The 18,484-nt window shown below is 29.5% G+C and overlaps 1 protein-coding gene across 1 annotated transcript; it reads left to right on the top strand.

Moving 5' to 3' along the window:
• Positions 1-10,377: 10,377 nt before the first annotated feature.
• LOC107960631 (probable calcium-binding protein CML33) lies at positions 10,378-12,492 on the top strand. Its single transcript, XM_041111919.1, has 2 exons — positions 10,378-10,644; positions 12,166-12,492. Exons 1-2 carry the CDS (start codon positions 10,378-10,380, stop codon positions 12,490-12,492), a joined length of 594 nt encoding a protein of 197 aa, XP_040967853.1.
• The last annotated feature ends 5,992 nt before the right edge of the window (positions 12,493-18,484 follow it).

Below are 18,484 nucleotides of genomic sequence, written 5' to 3'. Positions count from 1 at the left end.
GGTTATACGTGTAACGTGGTGCTAAGTGGATATACCACGATTACACATATTGATACATGTAACGTAGTGCTAAGTAGATATGCCACGGTTACATATATTAATTCATTAATGTGGTGCTAAATGGATATACCACGATTAAACATGTAATGTGGTGTTAAGTGGATATATCATGGTTAAACATGTAACGTGGTGTTAAATGGATATGCCATGGTTATACATGTTAATTTGAAAAGTGGCGCTAAGTGCGTATGCCAAAATTACATGTTAGCCCAATAGTGTGGAGCTATGTGCTAAAACCACCGGATATTGTTACTTTCCGAAGTGTTCACCCAGAGCAACAAGTTTGCTAAATGAAATTTAACGTGAAAAAAATGTGGGATAGTACCGGAATATGAATATATGAGTTTTGAATTATAAGTTAGATATGTGATTGAATTTTTGATAAGATGAATATGGATAAGTATTATCTTGAAAGTTGATAATAAGAAATTTTAGTGAAGGAATGAAATTTGGGATAAACAGTCTAAAATAGCAGCAGGGGAGTGACTTTGAAAAATCACCAAAAATAATAGAATTTTAATTAGAAGTGAAATGATATATGGAATTAAAGCTTATTGAATCTATTTTCATATAAAAGAAACAGAGCAAACAAAGGAATTCTGTATTTTGAGATATTTATATTTTTGTAAGACTGGTTCAGACTAATTTCGTGATCTCCTGTTCTGAATTGTAAAAATTATTAAAAATTGTACAAAAATAATGAAGGAACATAATTAATATGGTTTGATTCCTTATTGAATTTATTTTCAGAAGAAAGAAACGAGAACCTCATTTGAATTTGGTAGCAAAAGATAATTAAAATTTAGTGAAGAGTGGTCGAAGCTGTCAAACAGCTAAACAGGGGAGACTTTAAATAATAAACTGTACTTATTGGATGGACCAAAATTCTGAAAATTTTATGGTGGAATTATATATGAGTATAGTTTCTGTGAAAATTTACGGATCTTAATTTGGAGTTCCTTAGCTCCAAATATAAATGATTTAGTGACTATGACTCAAGAAAACAGCTTAACCAGAACATGTGTAAATGTACAATTGGAATAGTTTTACTATGGAAAGCATGTTAGTAAATTGCTTATTATTTTCATGCAAGCTTACTAAGCGTAAAGCTTACCCACTCCTTTCCATTTCTTTTAGTGTTGTCAGGTTAACTCGGGGTTGGAGATCGTCGGAGGCAGCATCACACTATCAAGCCAACACCTTAACAGTATAAACACATATGCTAGAATTATCAAGTGAGTGGCATGTATAGGGACCTAGTTTTATAACATGTGTTATTATAATTTGGCCAAATATATTGGTCTTTAGTGAGCTAATGATTCTGACTTATAAATCTAGCTATTCATGTTATGTCTGATATTGGTGATGTGCATATGCTTGTTTGCCATGCATGGTTGGTAATATGTTATGTGTTGTTGTAAGAATGTCATGCTTGTGTCTTGATTGTGAATATATAATTACTCAAATATGCCATGTCAATTGAAATGAAAATGTATAAGTGTATGTAGGTAATTAAGGTTGACAATTGGCTTGGAAAATAGCCTTGAAATTGACCACACGGCCCAATCCACACGGGCGTGTGACTCTCCGAAGCAAGAAAATTAGTTAAGTTGCCCAAAGATTTTCAAAGTTCTTGATTTAGTCCCGAACCACCCCAATGTATGTTATAGGTTTCGAAGACCAATATAAGGGACGATATACATGTGTTCAAGATGTTTTAATTTTTGGTGAAATTTTGTGGTCCGGTTTTACATGTTGTGAATGTTTAAGTCCAGTAACGCCTCGAACCCTGTCCTGACGTTGGATACGGGTGAGGGGTGTTACAGTACTATTCTAATATGAACACACTTCCAAAGCAATAAAGAGTCTATTTAGGCTTAATTATCTCGTATTGATAAAGTCTCATGATACATGCCTATAATTATCTATTACACATTTAATGTGATTGGATGTATATTTGGCACGTCATACTTGTGGATAAGGGGACCTCTTTTATAAATATCTTGAAAAACAATGAATAAAGGATCAACCTTTTAGCATCTTGAGGTTGTTCTGAACATTCATCTCTTTGATCAGCTTGTCCCATTGTCCTTGTTTTGGCGACTCTCGGCCTTTATAGGTGAATAGGTCTTCATTGCATAACCCTAATCTCCTTACTCCCTCTTATTTACCTTTCTTGTTGTATCCTGTATCAACAAATTCGTTATTCAAATTGTTAGATATAGTTAAAATATTATAACTTATTTAACAATTCAAATAAAAAAAATGATTGCCATTTTCATTAAGAATAAATTGATCAAACTATAAAAATTGGGTAAACTACACTATTGGTCAAAAATTACAAAAGAGGCAATGACATTATGAAATGTTTTTGTTTTAGTCGCCCGCCATTAATTTGGGGTTAGGTAATGTTATTGTACACTTATTTTAGTCACTCAACTTTAGTATGTGTTCATTTTGGTTACTCATTCTATCTTTTTAATTTTCTTTACTTTTAAGAATTAATTTTAGATTATTTTTAGTAAATGAGAAAAACTTGGGTTTTATAGAGAAAAGCTTATATTTTTATATGGAAAAACTATTTTATCTTTTTAATTTACTTTATTTTATTTTATTTTTTTTTAGAATTAATTTTAATTTTTTACGGGTAAAAGGAAAAATCTAAGGATTTACAAAGAATTATTTGGATTTTTATAAGAAAAAACTTGTGTTTTTATAAGAAAAATCGATTTTTTTTAATTTTCTTTTTTTAGAATTAATTTTATTTTTTCAAAAGAAAGGAAAAGCCTAATTTTTACAAGGAATTACCTAAGTTTTTATAGCGAAAAAGTAATTTTTCTTTCATTTTTTAGAATCAATTTTAATTTTTTCTCGGTAAAAGAGAGACATAAGGTTTTTTTTTAAGAATTACTTAAGTTTTTATAAGGAAAATTTTGAATTTTTTAAAATATCTTTTCAATTTCCTTTAATTTTCTCTTTTAGAATTAATTTTAATTTTTTTTCAGTAAAAGAGAAAAAACCTATGTTTTTACAAGAAAATATTGACGTGTTACAGTGTTTGAGTTACATGAAAAAACTTGAGTTTTATCTCGCACTTGAATAATTCAATTTCTTGTAAAACCTAATTTTTTTTCTTTTCTTTTTTGAAAAAATGAAATGAAAATAAGTGAGCAAAATGAATATTTATTAAAGTTAAGTGACTAAAATGAGTTACAATAAACATTGTTTAACCCTAAATTAACGACGAGTAACAAAAAAAACAATTTATAACCACAATATTTTTAGTATTTTTTTTGGGTACCCAACAGTAAAATAATTGTAAAAGAAGTAGTCTACGTGTACCAAATAAATAAATAAATCCAATTGGGATAATATTTACAGAAATTGAGACAAATTGGTGACAGCAAAACAAAATGATTCTCTTATGTTAAGGAGATGATGTTATACCCTGTTTTAGTGGATTTATTCCTTCCAATAATTCGTCGTAGCTGATTCCCTCCATGAAAACGTTAGCAGTAGAACACGTAATACAACGAACCATATATCTAGTAGCTGTTTTAATGGACTTGTATAAATTTGAGATACATTTTTTTTTGTTATACTATGAATTATCGCCCTAAAAAAATTTAATATAAATATAATTTTTTTAATATGATATCTAACCCCGCAAAATACGTAAAGAATGCACAAAATGTACAAATTGTTGGATAAAGCATCGTGAACATGAAGCTTGATGTACCCACGAAAAATTCCTGCACTAGCTTAAAAACTAATGGGTAAAATCCACCAAAAGTCACTATGCTATTAAAAACTTTACATTTTGGTCACTCAATTTCGAAAAGTTAGAATATGATTATTAAATTATTTAAAAGTTTTCATTTAAGTCATTGAACTATACAAAAATATTTTTTATTTAATTAAGTCACTAGGCTGTTTAGTTTTCTTTTTAAGTTGTGCTACTAAGCTTTAAGCGAGGAGTCAACAATCAATATGGTAGATCAGTACTCATTGATAAGTAGAAGAATATAGTTAGTATTGAATATCAGGAAAGAAAACTGTTTAGATTTTAGGTAAACAAATTGAACTATAAAAGAGAAAGGGAAGAAGAGTTTTTAATTAGCTTAGGCGGTTTGGATGGAGAATGTTGTACAATAGTGATTTTAACAATCCAATGACTTAAATAAAAAATTTTGAATAGTTCAATGGTCATTTTATAATTTTTTTAAGTTAAGTGACTAAAATGTAAACTTATTAATAGTTAAAGTGATATATATCCAAAATTAATAATGAAATAAAGAAAATGCTAAATTGCAGTATTGGCTATTTTTTCTTTTTAAATAAACAAATGTTGAAGCCATTTTGAACTTAAATCAAAGAAGGTGGAATTTCAAACATTCATCTGATCTTTCTCTTTTATTTGCTGCACAAGAGAGAAAAAAAATGGTGCATTTCTTCAGTAAAAGAGCAGAAACAAAGACCAAAGATATACCGAAAGAAGATTACGATGAATTAATGAAGCTATTCAAGCGTTGCGACGTCAACAACGACGGAAAGCTGAGCTGGGAAGAGGTGAAGGCAGGTTTCCGAAGGCTTCAATCTCGTTTTCCGCTTTATAGAACCCATCGTGCGTTTCAGATGGCTGACGAAAACCACGATGGGTTTATCAACGTCAATGACGAGCTCGACAAGCTTGTGACTTATGCTTTGGAGTGTTACCCAGGCAAAATCAAACTTCGATTAATTTAAATATATCTACCCCTCTCTATATAGAAAATCCACTATATATGTAATCAAGCTGCTGTTATCCTTTTAAATCTGAATATCATAACAAAACTCAAACTGCTGAGGTTTGAGCGTGTACTTTGTGTATAAAATCAAGCACATTAGAACAACAAGTAGTTGGATGTAATGGTAAGATACGTTGCATTCTTATAGTAATAATTTAAGTTCAAACTTTAAAGATAATATTGTTGAAAGAGACAATTATAAACTCCGAACATAAGCAGTAAAATGAACATAAAAAATATAAAAAGAATAAGAATTTTAAGACTTGATTTGAGACAGTAAAGTTAACTACCTTTGCAAGCTTCTCATCGGAAAAAGATTTCAATCAAGGTTTCAGTGGGAACATGTAAACATATACTACCAAAAAAAAACTTATATTTACCGGCATTAATTAGCTCTCGGTAAAAAAAAAAACACGCCTATTGATTTTTCCTACGGTTCGTTGACTGATGGTTCACCACTGGTTAGGCGAATGTGGATAAAAAGTTTCCGGCGAGAAGATTTTAAAGAGTAAAAGTTCTTTCCAAAATATTAAGAAATATTTGAAGAAATCAAAGAATTCTGAAAAAGTTGCTCTCTAATCCTATTCGGTTGACAAAAAAGAGATTAAACTCGTTTTCAAAATCAAATCTTGAAGATCGATGAAAAAATATCATTCATCCAAGATAAGTTTCAAAGACATTCGAATCAAATATCTCTCGATCTTGTTACATTAGCACAAAGAAGATAAAACTCATTCTTCAAGATCAAATCTAGATGGTTCTTGAAGCGGACTCAACCAATCAAACCTCAAAGAACCTTGAATTCAAACTTGTTTTAAAGATCAAATCTCGACTACCTTTGAAGCGGGCTTTATTAATTCAAGATCAAGTCTCAAAGTCCCTTAAATTTAAATGAACAAATTCTCAAGCAAGCATCTATTTAGACTTGTTTTTAAGATCATCTCTATGACTTTTTGAAGTTGATTGCGTCCATTCAAGATTAAATTTTCATGACCCTTAGATCAAAAGCTCCACCAAAAAGAAGAATCAAATGAATTATCTAAAGGTTGTAACTCAAAAAATTTATAAATAAAATTCTTTGATTTGTTCCTAAATACTTTTTATTCTATTTTTAGCTCGAAATTTGTCTATACAAAATGTTGGCATCCTTTTAACTGGAAAATCTTATTTTAATTCTTATGTCTTTACGAGGATTTTATGCAAAGATTATATGGATTGAATCACATTGAATATCAATTAAGAAATGATTTATTTTGAAGACTTTTATGTGTGATTATGTTACCTTAAATGAAGAGATCTAATTTTTATAAAAATTATTGTTTCATACTTAGTTTATAACTAAGCTTTCAAGGAAAAAATTTTAGTGGAAAGAATAATCTTAAATTGAATTATGAAAGTAAGGTTGCAACTTGATCAGTATGTTGTATCTAAATCACATATTGTGTTGTAAATTGATAATGAATTACTCTTTTAAGTAAGACCTTACAAATATAGAAAAGATTTTGAATTAGCGTAACCAATTTCTATGTTTATCTCTATTTTACTTGTAGGTAATTAGGCAACTTCTTTAATCCAAAATTAGTCTTAATCATTTTCTTAACTCTCAAATCTTTGCTTTGGATGCCATAGGACAGGATCAAATTGAGGAAATATCTCTATTATGATTTTTCTATGGAGAATGGGCATCCCAATTAGGCTGTTTTAAACAAGATATTTTAATTTAATCACATATTCGAATATATATCTCTTGTAATTCATTTCTATTTTCTTATATGAAATTTTCATTTATATGCTGAAAATGAAGTTTCTTTAAAATATGCTTCGACATGTAAGTTAACAGAATGTTGGGTATATCAGGGTTAACAGAATTAAGGAAAGAAAAGGCAACAAAGCTCTCAGGGTGACCAGAGAATATGGAATTGGGGGAGGAGGGGGTTCCATAAACACTTTAACACTTTACTTGATTCTCGTGATCTATTATTATAGTAAGTGGTCATGTTTACGTGCCTCATGTGATCTTGTCTTATTATTTATGTTATACGATTTTGAAAACGAATATCGGATGTAGATATATGTCTAATATAAGTGTGATTCATTTCTTTAATTATATTCATATGGTTGGAATATCAAATTTCTTCTTCCAAGTTGAATTTTAAAAAAAAAAATTGTTTATAAAAATATAAAAATTTAATCAACACGATAATCAGATTTAATGATGTGGTGATATGAGATTATATCTCTTCATCACTTGAAAACTAAATATATCTATCTATTTATATATTTTCTTTTGATGACATGGTACAGTTATTAAAGTGTCGTGTATAGTACTCTAATAATTGAAATCTAAAGTGTCACATATAATGTTCTAATAACCGGACCAATAGTTGAATTAGTCACACCACTGATTCTCGATTCAACTACTAGACTAACAATAATTAATTAATTAATTAAAATTTCATAAAAATTTTAAAAAAGTGTTTTTTATTAAAATGGTTCAACTACCATTTTTGTTTTTTATTTTACTAGTTTCGAACAAATTCTTATTTAATCTATTCAACCCATTTATTTGGACTAGTATACCAATTAGTTCTTAATCTAATCAATCCAATCATGTTCTAAAAATAGTAATCACATCATCAAATGTTGGGTAAATCCGTATTATCAATGAACTTTATAAGAGGCAGTGGCTGATAGAATTCAAGCATATAAATAGGGAGCAGAACTGTTGCGTTGATCGACTAGCTAAAATGGGGCATTCAGAGTTGGAAGGGTTGCGATTTCTGGAGCATCCACCGGATATGTTACTTGATGTTTTGTTGCAGGATAGGAACCGGCAAGGAGGTTTTGGGGCTGTTTAGACTGATTCTGTTGTGGTTCGAGTGAATTTTTTTTATTCACAAAAAAAAAAAACTCAAAATGAATGAAGTTGTTAAGTTTAAATACCAAAATGAAAATAAAAAAGTACTAAAATAGATCCAATTATTAAATATAAGGACCAAAAATTATATAATTCCTTTATTGATGATATATGTTTAGCTGAAGAAGGGAATCAAAATGTACCCAAAAAGAAAAAAGGGATTCAAGTTCACCTAAAAGCCTTTTGCACAAAAAGAAATTCAGTTAAAAGCCCCCATCCATTCTATCCGAAGCTAAATCATTTAGATAAGCTTAAATTAGAAATAAATAATCATTTAAAACCCTTCTGATTAGGGCGAAATTGTGCAGATATGTATGTTCTTTACCATATTCAAGTTGGTGGCGTATATGTTAAAATGAGATTCCAGATTAAGTTTTGCTTCTTTTAACTGAAAATCAATTAAAAAGAAGGTTATTCTTTGGGTTAATAAAATCCCATTGAAAGGGACATCTCCATTCATGTTTTAACAACAAATAACAAAATTTCCGCATCTTTGGACCCTTGCCCCTTTATTCTCCAAACAACATGGCCTACCATTACACATAATTCATCTACAATGAGTGTTAGTTACGTTATTATAATTTTTTTTAAAGATCAGTAGTTCAATTCATTTTCCTCTAAAAAGATCGTTATCTGTTCGGGATTTTATCCAAACACGTGTTGGGCAACGGATTTTAAAGCATACAATTCCCAAAAACTGCTCAATCCTCAAAAATTGCCTACTTGAAAACTACTAATCTCTTGAAACCTTTTCACTGCATCATTTGTACTGTTTATCAATTAAAAATAAATATATCTTCTTATCAGTGAAAAAAATAATAATACATTTATTTTTAATTGATAAGGATGTGATAATGAAAGTTTATAAAACAATTCAAACATAATTTTAAAAAAAACTAAACATAAACTCTTGTTTATATGCACAATATTCTTAAATTTTATATTAAACTTTTTAAAAGTAAATTTAAATTAATCCTTTGTCACTCAATTATTAAAAATTTTATTTTAATCATTAAAATCTTTTAATTACTATGTGATTATATTTAAAACAACTGATGTTGTAGTGTTTACTTTTCTGTAAATTAAGGAAGCAAAAAATTATTGCTTTTTTTTTAAAAAAACTATCTAACTTTTATTTGTTTCTTTTTATTTAATTTCATCATCTTCTCAAAAAAAAAAAAAACCTTTTGGAGTTTCATCTGCATGTCAGGTCACCACTAAAATCGTCATTCTTTGCCATTCTAGATATCGACAAACTTATCTCATCGTCCTCTACCAGTCCATTATTATAAAATTTTTAAAAGCCTCTTTAAAACTTAACGAACCTTCAATCCAAAACTCAAAAGAAAAACAACTCCAATTTCCAATCTCCACCATTTGATCAATGCGGAATCGAGATATATTGCTCCTTTCGTCCACCCCCCACAATTGGAATTTAAAAGATGTTCCAAAATAGAAGAATCAAGGGAGTGCTCCTCTGTGCGCGCACGTGCGTGCATGTGTGCGTGTTTTGGCTTGAAGGGAATCTTAGCCTCACTTGTAGAATAAAAACTTTTTTCCACTTAAGTATCAAATAATATATATCTAGATCTATGTATATTATGTTTACTTTATATCTTTTTCCTTTTTTTCTTCCTCTCATTTTGGGCTTCTTTTACAAGTACGAGCATTTTAAAGCTCCATGATTTTAATTAATATTTTCAAAATTAGACCAATGATTAAACCATTCAAGTCATCAGTTTCCAATATGAGCAATTTATCTAGTTTGATTAAATAAGTTTAAAAAAATTATAAAAATAAAAATATTTTTAAAAAATAAAGAAAATTGGTTCAACTAGATTTTTAACTCGGTTCAATCTCTGTGTATGGTTTGCAGGTTAATCAATTCACCTCCAATCTAATTTAGAGCTATACTCCGACAAGTTCGCAGTCCAATCAATTGATTTAGTTCTGAAAATATTGGTTTTTATTGATGAAAAAACTTTTGCGATCCCATCAAATCAAGTAAGCAAGCAGTGAGATTTGAAAATAGAATTAATCACCATTGTCTTGACCTTAAGAGAGAAAATTTCGAGCATTGTTGGCATTGTCGAACATTATAAACAAAGAATAAAGGAAAAAAAATAGAAAAATAAAGAGAGAAATAATGTAAAAGGAAAAGGAAAAAAATTAAAAAATACTTTTAAAAGTTTATATGAGATGATAATCTTTGGTTAAAACTTTTTTTTAATGAATATAGCACTTTGGTTTAAAATAAGTAACGAAAGAATAGTTTAAGTATTATTTATGAAAAAAAATTAAAATTAAGTATCAATATGAAAAAATATGTATACTTTAATTACCTAGAATTTTAAAAATAGCCTAAGTTAATAATTTTTTTTTGATAAAATAAGTTAATAAATTTAAATGCTATGATTATTACTAAAATTTAAAAACAAAAACTCAATAATGATTCATAAGAAGAAGAAGAAGACTAAAATTTAACAATAAAAGTTGCATAATCAGTTTTCTATATAAGCAGATATTCTCTCCACTTAAGACGTATACAACCGAAGCTAAAATAGCAGCTTTACATATACATTTTCTTCTTCCATTTGGTTGGGTAAAGAGAAAATGGTTTTTTTTAAGAAAAGTGTATCACCATCTTTGCTAGCCGAACATGAGCAGATCCTGAGTTTATTCAAGGGTTGTGACGTCAACAAAGATGGAAAGCTTAGCAAAGACGAAGTGAAAGAAGGTTTTCGAAGGCTTCAGTCTCGTTTTCCTCGTTTTAGAGCTCAACGTGCGTTTAAGGTGGCTGACAAAAACGGCGATGGGTTCATCAGCGAGGCAGAGCTCGACGAGCTTGTTGATTATGTCTTGGACTGTTACGAAGGCAGCGTAGCTCTTAGATTGACCAAATAGATATGTATATTTTAGGAAAATCCTCCATGAAGAGTTATCAGAGAAGCTTTTAGGTAGTGATGTAGCATTATATATGTATGTACATATTAGGAAAATCCGCCATGAAGGGTTATTAGTGAAGCTTTTAGGTAGTGATGTAGCATAATATATGTATGTATGTATGTATATATTCGGACAATCCGCCATGAAAGGTTATCAGTGAAGCTTTTAGGTAGTGATGATGTAGCTGCAGTTTGAGCTTTGTACTTTGAGTGTTTCTTAGTCTATGAAATTAAGAGTATGTAATTTTAACTTGAATGTAAGATAGAAGTGTTACAAACTCTTAAAGTCTCTCGAGTTTCCTTCCATCGAAAGAAAAAAAGAAATTGAAAGGAAGAAAGAAAGATTGTTGATGCTTCAAGATTGTTAATGGTGTTTTACAAAATCTAACACCATGCAAACAATGGGAAAAAACTTTTCTAAAACAGTTTATGTCTGAATCTCTGATTGTCTGAAACTTTCAGCATTGAGCATAGTGTCTGAAATTTATGAGAGGAAGAATAATTCTTATTTGCGTAAAATAATTCTCTTAATTTTCGTTTTGCAAAGATTATGCTGCACATTAAGAAATTAAATAATACCGATTTTTCCATTTCAAGAAAAAAAAAATTAATTAACATAAGACTGATTTTTCCATATGATTCCGCAGGCAGATATTACTTTCAGCGATGAATGTATAAAATATTTTATGTCGAAATTAACACAGAGTTTAAGACAGTATATGATAACCTAAGACCTTGACCTAAGTTGCTGACAACAAAACAAAATTATTCTCTTACGTGAAGAAGATGATGTTACCCTGTTTTAATGGACTGATTCCCTCTAATAAAGCTGCTTTTTTTTAAATAAAAAAAAAATTTCCTCCAGTAACATGTGCTAGTTGATTCCTGTTGAGTTTAATCATGATAAAAATATTTTTATCATACTCAAAATATAAATCTAAAATTTTATTTGAGTCTATTTCTATTTGTAAACAAATACAAACAAATAGCTCAAACTCATTTTAGGCTGTTTATATAAATATATATTCAAAATATTTATATTATTTTTAATTTAATATTTATTTTATATATAAACATCTTAATTTCTTAAATATTATTATCTTAAAATTTTAAATTATTTTTTAAGATAAATGTTCAACCTGAACCAACTCTACTGGTTCCTCCAATAAAGATAAACTAGAGCTTGACTTAGAAAAAAAACAGTTTCAGCACAACCAAAAAGTTAAATAACATAAAAAAAATATATACGAAGACAAAAGCATCTTGAACATGAAGATTGATGTACCCATGAAAAATTCCTTCAATAGCTCATAAACTAATATAAAAATAAAAATATATGGCAGAATGTTTATATATATAAGTAAATGATAAACCATTTTAAACTTAAACAGAAGAAAGTAAAGTAGTGTTTCAAACTTTCACAAATAGTTTGTGTTTCTCTTGTACTTGCTTGCAGGGAAAGAGAGAAAAAAAAATGGTGTTTTTCTTCAATAAAAGAACAGAAACAACGCACAAAGATTTACCTCCCAAAGAAGATTACGATGAATTAGTGAAGCTATTCAAGCGTTGCGATGTCAACAACGACGGAAGGCTTAGCTGGGAAGAAGTAAAAGCAGGTTTTCGACGCCTTCACTCTCGTTTTCCGCTATATAGAACCCATCGTGCCTTCCAAATGGCTGACCAAAACCACGATGGCTACATCAACGTCGGCGATGAGCTCGACAAGCTTGTTACTTATGTTTTGGAGTGTTACCCAGGCACCATCAAACTTAGATTGATTTAGATCATATCTACAAATATCCACTGCCTCAACTAATATTATATATGTAATTAAGCTGCTGTTAGTGTTTGTGTGTGTATTCTGTGTATTTCCTATAGTTGGATCATAATATGAAGCATATTAGGACCTGATTTGAGACTGTAAAGTTAACTATTTTTTTAAGTTTCACATCTGTAAAAAATTCCGTTCGAGTTTCCGGTGGCAACAGAGACCAGGATTCCTTCATCTTACTCAACAATTCATTTTTATTTCTAAACTCTTTGGCTTCCACATAACTTCGAGCTCTTCCAGACTTCCTCCAAATCTCATTAAAGAAAAATCAAAGCTTGGAAGAAAACTTGAGTTAGATTTATAATGTCCATCGTTTACAAATCCATCCACATCGATTTGAGTAGATTTTTCTTTTCAAACAATGGATGTGGAAAGGTGCAAGGGGGTGAATTTTAGTAGGTATGAAATGATTATAATAATTGTTTTTCTCACTTCGCTCCGTTTTATTAAATGAAATTATCATTTTATATTTAAATTTATATATTTTATATTTAAATGTTTTTTTTAATAATTATATTAAAATATTTATTTGTATTTAAAAAGATTAAAAATATTAAAGATAAATAATAAAAAAATATATTAAAGTGAAGTGAGTTGAAATAAAGTGGATCGAGGATGAATAAAGAGTATGTCAAATTTAGAGTAGTGATGAAGTTAACAATATCTATTCTCACTCTACTCCATTATCACATCCTTAATGGATAGGTTTAAGCTAATCACATTCCAATATAATAAACTTCATTAAAAAATTTTATATATAATATTTTTAATTTTACTAAACTTAAATATATATACAAGTTTGGCCTACCCTAAAACACTTCCACAGATGAAATAAAACAACTTAAAAATGTGGAACCAAATTTATCGCATATTTTAAAATTTAAAAAGTCTAATTTTTTTATTTAAATTTTCTTTAAATATCGAAATGACCTTTTGGACGTATGTGAATAGTCCAACCCATCGTTCAGGCAAAGGTACAGTGAAACCATGTATATCTGCATTACTGTCTTTACAACTCACAAGTTACTATGCACGAACACCTATAGAGATTAATGCATCTGGAACTATGTACTTGCATGTGTTTGTATATATATAAGTAGAAGTTGAAACCCTCTTAAACTTGGAAATAACGTTTGTCACAAGTTGTTTCTTTTTGTTTTGTTGCAAGAAAAAAAGAAATGGTTTTCTTCTTCCGTAAAACAGATAAAAGGTTTCCAGAGACACTGAAAGACGATTATGCAGACATAAAGAGGTTATCAAGTGTTGTGACGCCAATAACGATGGAAGGCTTAGTTGGGAGGAGGTGAAGGCTGGTTTCCGGGAGCTGCAATCGCGTTGGCCTGCTTATAGAACTCAACGTGCGTTTCACATAGCTGACAAAGACGGTGATGGCTATATCACTGAGTCTGAGTAATGGACCAGCTTGTTAAGTATGCCTTGGATTCTTACAAAACCAAACGTAAATACTAGATTCGTAAGTAACTCAGAATATATATATAGAGAGAGAGAGAGAGAGAAAAACTCACTAGTGTACTGTATCAATGAAGTAGCAATTATCTGGGTGGTGATGCAGTCATCTAATATACAATCAGTATGTAATTAAGCTCCAGTTTGCCTTTGATCATGTATTTTGTGTACTTCAGGTATAATAATAAATTTAAGTATATTAGGACTTGTTCTTCTTTGTTTAGAGTTTAACATCTTCCAACTTTCTCAGTCCAATGGTTTTTCACAGTTTTTCTGAACTTTAAACAATCCACAAATGGGGAACATTTTTCAGAAATATGATTCTTTTTTTCCAAACAATTGATTGGAAAAGTTAACAACTCCACCAGGATTAATTTCTGGGTTGTTGTTCTGAAACATTTTAACTCGAAAATAACTTTGGGAAAGAGGGAATGAAGAAATATTCAACCCTGCAACATTCGACATAGGAAGTCAGTCGGAAAGAGAGTTTTCCCAATCCACAAAATGACGAAAATGATCAAAGAAAATGAAAAGAAAAAAGCTCGAATTTCTTACTAGATGTTGAATGTGAAATATCCTGATCAAAGTATAATAAAAATAAAAGGCCTCCATTAAAACTGCAGAATTTATGCTGTATTGCTGTCAATAGCTTTCGTTGTCCCCATGTAAAAATTCCTTACGATAAAAGCTAATCTTGCTGAAGAATGTCAGTGAAGGTTAAAGTGATGGATAATCAATTCAAGATTGCCCCCATCATATGATTATCAGTTAAGAATCTTCTCATCAATTATTGTTTCTTCAAGAATTTGACTACACTGTTCAAACATTGATTTTCTCAACACATCAAACAACCAAACTTAGGTCTAGATTTTATTTTCTTTTATGATATTTGTAAGCAGAGATATCGATGAAACCAATCAGGTCTCATTTAAAAATATTTTCAGACCCAAACTCCACCGGCTCGCCTATTATATTAAAGCCTTAACAGCTCCTCCACTCACGCAATTTAAACTTTTTACACTTTAATCATTAAACCTGTACACATAAAATATTGGATTTCAACGTTTACTTAGGTAAATATAAAATTGTACTCAATATGCTTGTAAAATACTCCATGAGTTGCAATCATGAAGTTTTAGGCAAAAATTTATTTGGAAAATGAGAAAAATATCATTTTTTTCATAAATAATTGATATTAAAGGGATATTTTTGTCTTTTAATAATTTATGTAAAATTCGTAAGGAAACTATTTTATAATATAGGCAAACAATAAACTTAATCCTCAAAGTTTACATTTTTTTTATTAATTTGGCCATTATTTTTTTATCTAAATTTGATTATTAACTTTTTAAAAAGAGTCAAATTATTTTTTAATCAAAATACTAACCAAAACATTATTTTTTTAACGATGTTTGTAACAGCCCGATTTAGACCCTAGTTGGAACAGTGGTTCGGGACCACGAATCTGAGTCAGAAAAATATTTAAAAATTATTTTCTATGTTTATTATGTGTGAATTTGTATGTGTGAAATTTCTTTGCTTTAATTTTATCGTTTGAGTGTTCGATTAAATAAAAGGACTTAATCGCGTAAAATGAAAATTTAGTAGTTTAATGTATAAGGGGCCGAATTGCTATTGGCTTTATAAATGGAAGCCTTTAAGTTGAAAATAGCCCATTGACATATTGAATGGACGGCATTAGGCTTATATTTTATAGTTTTGTTATAAATTCATTAAGGTTAATTTAGTAAACTAATAATATAAGCTATTATAATATAAAATATATCATAAAACATTAGTGTTCATATTATTTTTTACCATTGCCGAAACTAAATAAGAAAGAAAGGAAAAGAGTTCTAGGGTTCGGCCGTTTCTAAGCTCAATCAAAGTAGGTGTTTAGCTCGGTTTTTGATAATTTCTACGTTTTTGAGATCGTTCCTTCGAGTACTAGTAAACCCATGCTTGAATTTTTGATTTTGGTGAATATTTTGAGTTATGCCATTGTTGACAGCTTGTGATTTTTGTTGTTTGATGATGAAATATGAAAGATATGTTTTGGGTTAACATGTTTTGTATTGAAATTTTTGATGATTTTGAGTAATTAAGACTAAATTGAAAAAATAATAACTTGAGGGACTAAAATGTAAAATAAATGAAATATATGGACTTGTATGAACATGGGTAAGATTCGGCCTAACATGGGTATAGTGAAATTTTTCATATTTTTTGTTTTGTGCAATAGGGACTAAATTGCAAAAAGTGTAAATGTTAGGGGTAAAATGGTAATTTGCTCATTTACATGTTTTTGGACTAAATTGAGTGATTTGAATGAGCTTAATTTGAATATGTTTAGATCAAGAACCAAAGAAATCGGATTTGGATCGGGTGAAAACGAAAGTTGTCGACTAGCTGTCCCGTTCCATTTTACATTGTCCAAGGTAAGTTTATAAGCAAATAGACGTACTTCATTTTAATTAAATACAAAGTATATATGCTGAAATGAAATATATGAATTTATATATGCTATTGTCGAATGTGTATAAGCATGGTAACCATTTTTATGCATTCGTTTCGACCGAGTTACGACGTTCGAAAGCCCCGTATAAACGTTAAGAATAGTTAGGATACATATGTCATGACATAGGATTCCAATATATGTGTGCAAGTAAGACCATGGCATCGATATGTGACTCTGATATATGTGTGTGAGTAAGACCCTATCTGGGACAGTGGCATCGATAAGTGACAACATGTAAGACCACGTCTGGGACGTTGGCATTATATGATATGTGTGATTATCCAAGTGTCCTATCCAATTTTGAATGGTTCATTGGGCAAAGATAAGTGGTGTTCGAATGTGTAAAACGAACTAAATGGCCATGTATGAATTAACTTGTTACCTACTTGGGATAAGGTAAGTAAGTAACTTGTTTATTTGTTACAAATCATGTACGATGCAAATGAAAATATATATGTATGTGGTATGTGTATTCGGCTTTGAGAATGAGTAACTTGTTCATCATTGAAATAATTCTTAATATGTGCATATATGTTTAGGTATATTCGGCCACTTAATTAATATATGTATATGTAGCTATAATTTGATACATGAGCAATATATATTTGAGTGTATGTGGACTAGGTTATATTATGATTATTTGGCTTTGGAAGTTGATTAATAATATGTTAAATTGACTATGTGAACATTCAGCCAAGGTGAGAAATTGTCAATGAAAATGTATTATTTATAGAATTTGTAAGTTTGAGATTAAGCATGGTATGGTAATGTAAATCAGTTAGTTAAAATGAGTAGACTATATCTTTGAGTTGTTTATTTGCTTATGACTTACTAAGCTATGATAGCTTACTTTGTGTGTTCATGTTTACTTTGTTTTATAGATTTTGGATTCAAATTACAAGCTCGGGGATCGTCAGCAAAGTTCATCACACTATCTACTATTTCGGTACTTAATAGTTGAACTCAAATTATGGCATGTATAGGCTGGAACATACTTTTGAAATGTTGTATTTTGGTTTATGTATAATTTGAGCCATGTGAAAATGACTTAATTTCTATGTTTGAATTCAGTTATGCTTAGTTGTGGTTTGAATTCGTTTTAGTTAAAGTGTTAAGTACTATAAATGGATGATGCTCGTGATAGGTGTTTTATGCTTTGAAAATGGCTTGCATATTATGTTTAAATTTTGGTCTTATATGCTCTTTTAAAATGTTTGTAAATTGATAATGGAAGCTTTGGATATGTAAGGGGTTTTAGGTAATAAGATTCGACTATGAAAGAATGAGAGCATAATATGTATTTGGTATATTAGTTAGTTCATGATGGAGATATGAAATGTGATATAATTAAAGTGATGGATGAATGTATACTAGCTTGATTGGTTCGGTTGTTAAGTGGTAAGTATTGCATATATTTCATGATTATTTTTGTTGATTGTTTGGATATGTAATCAATGCTAAATGTGATCTTTACTTTAGGGTAAGTTGTGCATTATGTATATAATATGCATTAATAGCATGTTCGGTCATGTTATATTGTATTAAGTTGCATATGTGATTTCTTGTTAAATTATGTAATAAGTTTTTAAATGGTTTTACTATAAGCTTGTGCAGGAGTTATTATTTATGTCCGAAAATGGTTTAAGTTAAAATGTTGTAATGTACTTGAGCTCGGTGAACATGTTGCATCTTTTATATGTTGGTGGTTTATTAAACTATAAACATGACTTGCTATAAAGCTTAATTCGAATATGCTTAGATACATTATTTAAATTTACATATTTTTGAATGAATGTATATAAATTATATTAATGTATGATATATGAAATTCGCGTTTACCAACATGGTAATGTTGCATGAATGAATGACAAATATAATATGGAAGTTAGTTTCATATGTGGTACAACCTATACGTGTGCAAGATTTTTATAAAAAAAATTAGGTTAATATTCCATTAAT

The sequence above is a fragment of the Gossypium hirsutum genome, chromosome A05 (assembly GCF_007990345.1).
Source record: "Gossypium hirsutum isolate 1008001.06 chromosome A05, Gossypium_hirsutum_v2.1, whole genome shotgun sequence".
NCBI classification, from domain to species: domain Eukaryota; kingdom Viridiplantae; phylum Streptophyta; class Magnoliopsida; order Malvales; family Malvaceae; genus Gossypium; species Gossypium hirsutum.
Note: the sequence above shows the minus strand (reverse complement) of the source record. Positions and strands in the feature narration are given on the sequence as shown.